This window comes from Mus pahari, chromosome 11 (assembly GCF_900095145.1).
Source record: "Mus pahari chromosome 11, PAHARI_EIJ_v1.1, whole genome shotgun sequence".
In the NCBI taxonomy this organism is placed as follows: domain Eukaryota; kingdom Metazoa; phylum Chordata; class Mammalia; order Rodentia; family Muridae; genus Mus; species Mus pahari.
The window spans coordinates 27,090,283-27,099,383 of NC_034600.1; the positions used below are offsets into that span (position 1 = coordinate 27,090,283).

Here is a 9,101-nt window from a genome sequence, read left to right on the forward strand (position 1 = left end):
GTGTGTGTGTGTGTGTGTGTGTGTGTATGTGGGCTGCTAGGGGATGGGGGGGTGACTGAGGCTGAGGCTGTATGACCTGGGCTGTGATGAGGTCTCTCCTTCTGGTGGCTTAATTCACCTAACATGATGGTCTCCATCCATCCATTTTCCACAGGTGGTATAATGAAAAACTTGAAGCTGGGCGGTGGTGTCACATGCGTTTAATCCCAGCACTTGGGAGGCAGAAGCAGGTTCTGTGTTTGAGGCCAGCATAGTTTACAGAGTAAATTTCAGAGAAACCCCATCTTAAAAAACTAAAACCAAAACCAAAACCAATCCAACCAAAAAAACCAAAACCAAACCAAACCAAACCAAAACCAAAACCAAACCACCTCCCAAAAAGATTGAAAAAAAATGGAAAAACATGCAAATAAGTAAAACCATCATACTACACACACACACACACACACACACACACACACACACACACTGATTAGGCCTCTCATTAAATTGCTAATTACAATAATGACACCCATACTGCCATACTGGCAAGTATCCATTATCCAGGCCACACACATTCCACAAAAAGTCTTTTTCATCTTAATAAACATGTTTTTGCTTTGGGGAATTTTGATATCTTTTTTAAATTCATCCTTTAAAAAATTAAGACAATTTTCTTAGAATAATGAGCTACTGTGAGTTCATATCAGTGATTTTTTTTGCTCAGACAATGCATATATGAACATGGTTACCTGCAGCTCTCCATTTGTATTGCACAGTGGTGACCGGAAATGCGGCCCTTTTCACAAACTGGAGATTCCTATGGACACTCCTGTTTCTCCCCTGAATCACATAATTCTCTCCTCCTTCCTGTTTCCTTCTGCGGTCCCCTTGTCTCTCCCCTAACTTCTCCGTCGTTCCTCAGGGGCCTCTTGAGCTCCCTTCTGCCTGGGCGGTCAGCTTAGCAAGCACGAGGCAGCTCAGTTTCAGAAGTCATTTTGTTGGTTTTGATTTAAATTCCAAGAGGCACATGATTAACCCTCTGCCAACTTCTGAAGTAGTTGGAAGTGACTGACAAATGGGTATCTTTAAAGTGAATTTTAAGTTATTAAAATTCAGCCACAAGTAACCACAAATCAGCACAACTGAAAAACTGACAAGCCTGTAGACCTTAGTTATTGCTAATTGTACGCCACTACACAGCCAGGCTTTGTGACTAGCTAGCAAGTTAAATTATGTCAAAGTTTCTACACCTGCCGTTGTCGTATTCCATTCCGGTGTGGATCTGGTTCTCCATGGTGAAGTTAATGCTGAAGTTTGCATATTTATCCTTTTGCACATTTCTAGTTAGCAGTGCATACTCGTCCGACTGGAGATGTTTAATGACATCAGGGAACCAAACGGACAACCCGTAGTACCTGCAAAAGCAAAGAAAATTTGTAACAGCACGCAGCACAAGGCCTCCCTTACATATTCAGGATGGCAGAGTCTCTTAGAAGCACTTCTAGGTATGACTGGCACCTTGGAACCTTTGAACAAATTATCACACAATATTTGATATACTACCCCGTCCCCTTGCAAAAACAAAGTCGAGAGACAGCCGGAACACCCAGGTGTGCAATTCCTGAAGCCCCTTGGGAAGAGAGAAGAATCCCATCTTGTACCTACCCATAATGCTATGGTCTGAGTGTGTCCCCCTGTGACAATATTAATGAGGCCTTTAGGCAGCATGTATAGACAGAAACATTTGGCATGCTGGCCCTGATGTCGTTCATATCAACCTGGGCTCCACCGAGGAACCCTGTCGCCTGGTCTGGTGGCACGGAGTCCTAAGATCCAGGAAGGAAGAGGTCACAGGTCGGACCATCTTTCTTGCTTCCTACATGACTGTGGCACTTCTAGTCTGGAGTAAGAGCCATGTTTCCCAAAGGGGTTCAAGGCAGCAGAAAGGGACATTCAGGCCCCTTTCTTCCCTCTCCCCTCCTCTCCCCTCCTCTCCCCCATTCCTCCCCGCTCTCTCCCCTAGCCATGTCTTCCTCACACCTGTCTTTCATTCTGACACCAGGTCTCATATAGCCCAGATGGCCTCAAATGTCTTATGTGGAGTGCACAGGGGATGTCTCTATTGTACGCTCCAGTATTCTTCTAGTTTAACCCAATGATACAGATGCCCAGGCATGAAAGTGGTTTGCCAGCAGTGTGAACTTGGGCCCCTTGGTTGAGTCTTGGCTTACTACACTTATGGTGACCAGGATATAGGACTAACCACCTCCCATAGGCTGTTGCTCAGATACAACAGGATGCCAAGTGCCTATCACACCACAGGTACCCAGAAGACCAAAGGAGCTGTAATTATCTTCATTGTTACTAGAAGTCTGCCAGCATCTCCTCCTCCGAGTTGCATAGATTCCCACCCCTGGGCTCCTCACAGCCTGTGCTTTGGGACAGTGGGGGTGTGAGGGTGGTCACGGAGCAAGACATGACTGAGAACTACAAAACCGGTGGACTGCTCTCTAACTAGAGTCACAAGGAAAAGACTTGAAATTGCGGAGGAAAACACATTTATTGGGAAGTCCACCATCCACATGGAATCTTAGCTGATAATTGATCTGAATGTCCTTTCGGCAGGCAGTGCTGAGATTTCAGGAAGGAGGAGGTAACACCTAAACTCTAGTCAGCAATGAGTAAGGTACCCGGATGAACACCAGGTACTGGCTACACTGACGGCTACCTTTTTGACTTTCATCTTTGACTTTTTCGTATCTAACTGTGCTGAACTAATGACAGGAACCCAACACTACATATTTTCCTTTCCATCTTTCTTCTAAAATTATGTACTTTAGAAGTTGGGAAAGATTGCTACACGTACCTCCCTCCTTCCACCCCCGGAACTGGGAATGGAGCTCCTGACCTCACACACACCTGGCGAGTGCTATGCCGCCGAGCCATGCCTCCAATTCAAAGCCTCTGAACTTAGAAATGGGGACAAAAATCACCTGGCTAACCATAGCCGAAAGGGTCCCTGCCCAAAGCCTGCCCCTTCCCCTCCTCAGACCTTCCCAACACTAGGAAAGGGACCCCTTCCATTCCTTTGATAAAACCATGAATTGCCCCTGCATTCTTAGAACAAATATGTGGTAGTTTTAGTCATGTGACAACTATTTACTCAGCTCTTTTTATGTATCTCATACTATATACTCCATTCCCTCATGATGCTTCCAGAGCAGGCCTAAGTTTTAGTCTTGATTTCTGGTTGTGAGAGTTAGTTTTTTTGTTTTCTTTTTTTTTTTTTTTNTTTAAGNTTTNTTTATTTATTTATTTTATGTACACTGTAACTCTCTCCAGACACCCCGGAAGAGGGCATCAGATCCCATTACAGATGGTTGTGAGCCACCATGTGGTTGCTGGGAATTGAACTCAGGACCTACTGGAAGAACAGTCAGTGCTCTTAACCACTGAGCCATCTCTCCAGCCCCGAACCTTAGTTTTTAATGGCTATGTGATCTCTCCAGCCCTCTTTTTAGTCTTTACAGTGAATTTAAAAACACTCCCAGGGGCTGCAGAGATGGCTTAGCAGTTACTAGCCCTTGCACCCCATCACCCTTCTAACAAGCTGGCACTGTGCAAAGACCTGTAAGTCCAGATCCTAGGAATCCAGTGGTCTTTTCTGGTATCTGTAACATTTGTGCATATGGCCACTGTTAGCATTCTATCTAAGCTCCACCCCTCAGTTACCTGGCAACAGCCAGGTATGCTCCTCCCCACAGTTACCTGGCAATAGACAGGTAGGCCTGGCCCGCTATAAAAGGGGCTGTGTGCCCCCTCCTCTCTCTCTTGCCTCTAGCTTTCTTGCTCCCCCTCTTTCCCATTTCCTTCCCCCATCTCTCCATGTGGTCATGGCCGGCCTTGGCCTCTACTTCTCTAGTTGCTCCTTCTCTCTGCCTTTCTCTGCCTCTGCTACCCTCTCAACTCCCCTCCCCATGCCCTGAATAAACTCTACTCTATTCTATACTATACTGTTGTGTGGCTGGTCCCTCGGGGGAAGGGATGTCTTGGCATGGGCCCTCCTAGGCATCCCCTCTTCCATACCCCACCACACCCGCATAGACCATATCTCATATCTCTTTATCTTTTTATAAACACGTCAGCCACAGATCTGTAAATAAATAAAATAAATCTTAAAAAAGCAAAAGCCTTTTGTCTAGGACAGAGCAGAAAGTGCCACAAGGAATAGTAAAGCTGGGGGGGGGAGTGTGAAATGGAGGAATAGCGATTTTAAAAAACGGAACGAAAGGAGGGAGGAGGGAGAGGAGGGGGGAGGGAGAGGAAAAGGGCACAGGGCAGGAGCTAACTCAGGGAAGAGGTGAAGGGGTGAGGGAATGAGGGCCTCTGCCTGGGACGCAGTTCCTGGTGGAGGATGGGAGGAACGGGGCCCTCAAGCTCAGAGAAGAACAGGCAGAAGAGAGGGCAGCCATAGGTGAGTCACCCAGGGCTTTATGTGACTTCCCAAATGCCAAATGAGTTTCCCAGCAAGATCAATGGAAGGGATAGTTTATCAGTTATGAATACTGTAACTGTCAGCAAATGGAAGTTGAAAAAAAAATCTACTTCTCAGCTCTTCCCATCAAATTATAAAAGAGCTGAGTTCTTAACAGGGCAGAATTCTAGCAAGTTAGCAGAACCGAGTCATGATTTTTGTTTTTAAAGAAAGTAAGTTTAAAAAGGACAAAGAGAGAAATGACTGGGAGCTACAATGTGACAGATGATTGTGTCCGCCAAGAATTCAAGCATCACTTACCCGAAGGACAGGGTGAACCAGACAATGGTGAGCTTAATGGTGTTTTCTCTGACTGGGTAGTTAAAGCATCGCATAAACGTCAGCCAAATCTGTAAAACACCACATGGGTAGTTTCCTTACAGGGTTACACAGCGCACACACTCCCCACAGAGTTACACGGCGGACCCACCCACTCCCCACAGAGTTACACAGTGAACCCACTCCCCAGACCTCCCCATCACAGTATAAAAGAGCAGAGTTCTTACAGAGCTGAATTAATTTCAACAAAAATATAAAATCTTAAAATCAATACAGAAGCAAAGGCTGGAATTTTCCTTCCTTCCTTCCTTCCTTCCTTCCTTCCTTCCTTCCTTCCTTCCCCCTCCCTTCCTCACTTTTCCCCTCTCTCCTTTCTTCTCTCCTTTTGCAGTACTAGTGACTGAACCCAGACCCTCATGTGTGTTAGACAAGTGTTCCAGCATTGAACTGCACCTCCTAATCCCCTTTTCCTCTTTTTTTTTTTTTTGTTTTGAGACAGGTTCTCACTAAGCTACCCAGACTTCAATCCTCCTGCCTCAGTCTCCTGAGCCTACCAGATATTACAGGTCTTACCCAAGCCTGCTCAGGAACGCTCACTTTTCATCTTTCTGGAAGCTAATAGATACCAAGATGAACTTTCATGACCCTAACTCCTGGCTTGACACCTTCCTTCCTCAAGGTGGCGCACATCCCCTAGCGCTGAGCCAAGAGAGGTACTGTTTCCCGGTCCTAATGCAAGAGACAAGTGTCCTAGATAGAGGGACACATCCTCCTCATTGGAAAGGCATAGTCAGTCCCTCTTTAACCACCCCAAATGTCGGATGTTGACAGACAGGTTGCTATGCAACACATACTTACTCCATACAGTTCGGTGCGGATCCGAACAAAACACCTCCTGTACCATGTTCCCGTGTCGCTCTCAATTTCAATCAGCTCATCTATTTGTTTGGGAGTCTTGATTTTATTAACCTGCGGGCAGCAGCAGAGGACAGAGTGCTCACTTCTCTCCTGGGAAGTTGCCACATTCAGGCTGCTTACTTTAAACCCAACTCTTAACCGAAAATGGTATTTGGTAAGAATTGCCCATTCACAGGAGAACACTGACAGAGATCTACAGATGCAAAGGCCATCTGAAGGAACTGAACACAATTTAGTGAGGGAGATGCCACAGAGAAAGGGGGAGGGGAGCAAGCAGGATGAGGTGACAAGAGACAGATGCGTCCTGACTATAAAGACCCACGGCAGCAGATCAAACACCCGAGAGACGGGCGTCTGCATTTACAGTTACTTTGCTTGGATATTATTTGGGGGTAGGGGGCACCTAATTATTTGATTAATGTGGCTTTTAAATGTCAACTTTTATCTGTAGGACATCACTATGACCTGTTCTTCCTTTGCCCACAGGCCTGCCAGTGGCTGCCCAGCAGACACCCATGGTGTCTGCAATGGAAGATGTTTCGATTGAGAATCATCAACCCAGAGGGGAAATGATGAAGGTTCAGTGTGACAAGGCACACCTGTGGCTTGAGGTAGCATCTTAGAGCAGACATTTAATACTGGGAAAGAATGATGGGGGTGGGGGTGGGGAGGGAGAGGGGAGGGAACGGGCGTGGAGAGCTCACCTTTCCCTGTTTGGGGATAAAGAGAGCATGGTGTGTATGCTATATTCCCTGGGGGCTGAGCGGGCATTTCTGAAGAGCCTGCCAATATTCTGTTGGAGATACTGTTTGGAGACTGGGTCACTTGGCGTTTTCAAATTGTGCTAAGTAGGTTGGATCTCCTTTCGACTGTAAGTAAGGACACTGAACAAAGTGTCTTTACCTAACATAAAACCACTTCTGAATTAAATATGAGTTTTCAAATAAAGTATTTGGCAAACTTATTTTTCTTTTATATATATATATATATATATATATTTTCCTTTTGAGAGGGTGTCTTACTTTGTTGCCCAGGTCAGTTTTAAACTTGAGATCCTTCTGTCTCAGGCTCTGGAGTGCTGTGCTTACAACAGTGTATAAGCGATGCCCACTTTAGATTTTTCATTCTTAAAAACCAAACCAACCAAACAAAAATGTCACCCACTATTTATCTTTTGAGAGCTTCCACCTCCCCAGTTGTCAATATTTGTTTTTCCGTAGTTCATTGGATTTCCTGTGAGATGATAAACATCAAGTACCACAAGGAAGTGAGAAGCTGCTCATGGCTGGGGAAACTGTATTCACAGCCTCCATCTTGACTTGGCAGAGAAAAGGCCTCCTGGACTTGGTCAGAGCCTGACAGGGAAGGATGTCCTTTCCCAAGTGAGGGAACTGTGGAGGAAACGCCAGGAGGGAGGGATACCAAGTCAAGAACATCCCGGCGTAGGAGAGAATACAGTGTGCAGGGCGTTGGGGGGAGCGGTTAGGCTTCCTGAAGATGAGCGCCAAGATGCAGGAAGTAGCTGAGGCCAACCCAAGAGTACACTCGGGGTTTGAAGAGAAGTCAGCTGAGGTCTGGGGAGATGACTCAGCAGGTAAGAGAGATTGCTGATGCTCTAAAGCAAGAGGACCTGAGTCTGAGTCCCTGGCACTTCCCAAAACACTGGGTCAAGACTGCTGTGGTGGCTGAAGAAAAGAGGGACACTGCTGGACCTTGGTCTTGTCGCTCAGGCCATGAAACAAGTGAGGAATGGAACAGAGTTATAAATTCAGATCTATCTGTTTTACCCAAGAGACCCCATGTTACCCTGAATTTCATGGTTAAGCAACGGGTGCAAGAAAGTTTCAGCTGAGGCAGGGGAGTGGCCTGATAGGGCAGAGACACCCCCCCCCCCCAGTTCTTCTCCAGTAACAAGACAAAGAGAATCTATTGGTGATCCCTACAACCGAGGCCACTGGTATTGAGCCAGGAAGAATAAATCTGAGTTTAAACTGTGGTCTTTCTGTCTCTCAGGTTCGTATTATTTAGCCAACCACAGAGGCTTGGAGTTTTAGGTGTGAATAGGTTGGTAGTCCCTGGGCTAAACATAGCTCCCCCCCCCAGACTATTTGTGTAAATAAAGTTTTATTGGAACACAGCCAAAGCCCGTGGTTTAGACAGTCTCTACAGCTGCTTGCATTTACACTGCAAGGGCGGAGCTTAGTAGTTGTGACAGAGACTCTATGACTGGCAAGGCCTTAAAAGTCTGGTTCCTTACAGAAAACATCCTGAACTCTGAGCAGACTCACCGTGAAGACCTTCTCGGGCTGGCCCCGGGCTCTCATGTTGGTGTCATGAATTAACTTCAGGATCATCCAGGCTTCATCATGTTTCCCCACCTAGGAAATACAGAGGCCGTCAGAGGCTAGGGCATCGATAGGCCTTGCCTTTCAGGAACTGCCGAGCTTTCAGAGCACAAGGAAGGCAATCGTGCCCATGCGTTTAGTGCTCCTGTTCTCCACTGACGCACACTGGCTGAGGGTGCCACTACATAGCAGCAGTTCAAAGAATGTGCCTTCAACTTGAAATACTACCTGTGGACAATAGCGTTTCATTTATTAAACAGTGAACGCCATCCCACTCAGTGAGCCAAAGCTATTTGCTTAGGGAAGACGGTGAGTGGTTTGAATTGGGGGACAGCTACTACACACACCCCTTTGCCTAGATCATGTCTCCAAAAACCAAACCCCGCAAAATTCCATGGTAGGAAGGGAGGAGCCACCCCCCAAAGAGGCAGACTTGCTTTTTCTGGGACCAGCAAGGAAGCCTTTCCAGTGTCCGTGGGCCCCCTGTGCTTCTGTAACAACAGGCAGTACCTCGAGCAAGAACCGAGGACTTTCCGGCATGAAGGTGAGGGCCACCACAGAGGAGACGCACGGGAGCGCACAGACGATGACGAAGACGCGCCAGCTGTGGAACTGGTAGGCCGAACCCATGCTGAAGCTCCACCCTGGAAAAGGACAGAGGAGTGAGGGAGAGCCCCCGTACCCTGTCGCTGGACCCGTCACCGTGTGGTGGGGCCCCTCAGGGATTCGTCAGTCAAGGCTTACTGTCCACAGAAAGGCCAGTGGACCTGTAAATAGATATAGGACTGGCTCAATTAAGATATCCCCCACCCATCACCATCACCATGGGCGGTGCTGAGGACAAAGGTGCAAATCCAAAGGACCATGATCTAAGCATGGGGTCCTTGCGGGGGTTCCCGCCACCACCTTCACACCTACAGATCGATCACACGTCACTCTTTCCCATCTGCCTATCAGGAAATGGCTCTCAGTGGACCTCATCATCCGGTTCCTAGCTAGGTTTGGGGGTGAGATTCAGACAGGCTTTTTTTTTTTTTTTTTTT

At 47.0% G+C, this 9,101-nt stretch overlaps 1 protein-coding gene across 1 annotated transcript in view; it reads right to left on the reverse strand.

The window, feature by feature from the left end:
* Sv2c (synaptic vesicle glycoprotein 2C) overlaps window positions 1-9,101 on the reverse strand; it is a 176,474-nt gene that overhangs the window by 27,428 nt on the left and 139,945 nt on the right. Inside the window, exons 5-9 of the mRNA XM_021208331.2 lie at window positions 8,569-8,702; window positions 8,002-8,091; window positions 5,654-5,764; window positions 4,778-4,866; window positions 1,233-1,397 (exon numbers count right to left, since the gene is read on the reverse strand). Coding sequence (XP_021063990.1) covers window positions 1,233-1,397; window positions 4,778-4,866; window positions 5,654-5,764; window positions 8,002-8,091; window positions 8,569-8,702 — 589 coding nt within the window. The remainder of the gene's footprint in view (window positions 1-1,232; window positions 1,398-4,777; window positions 4,867-5,653; window positions 5,765-8,001; window positions 8,092-8,568; window positions 8,703-9,101) is intronic.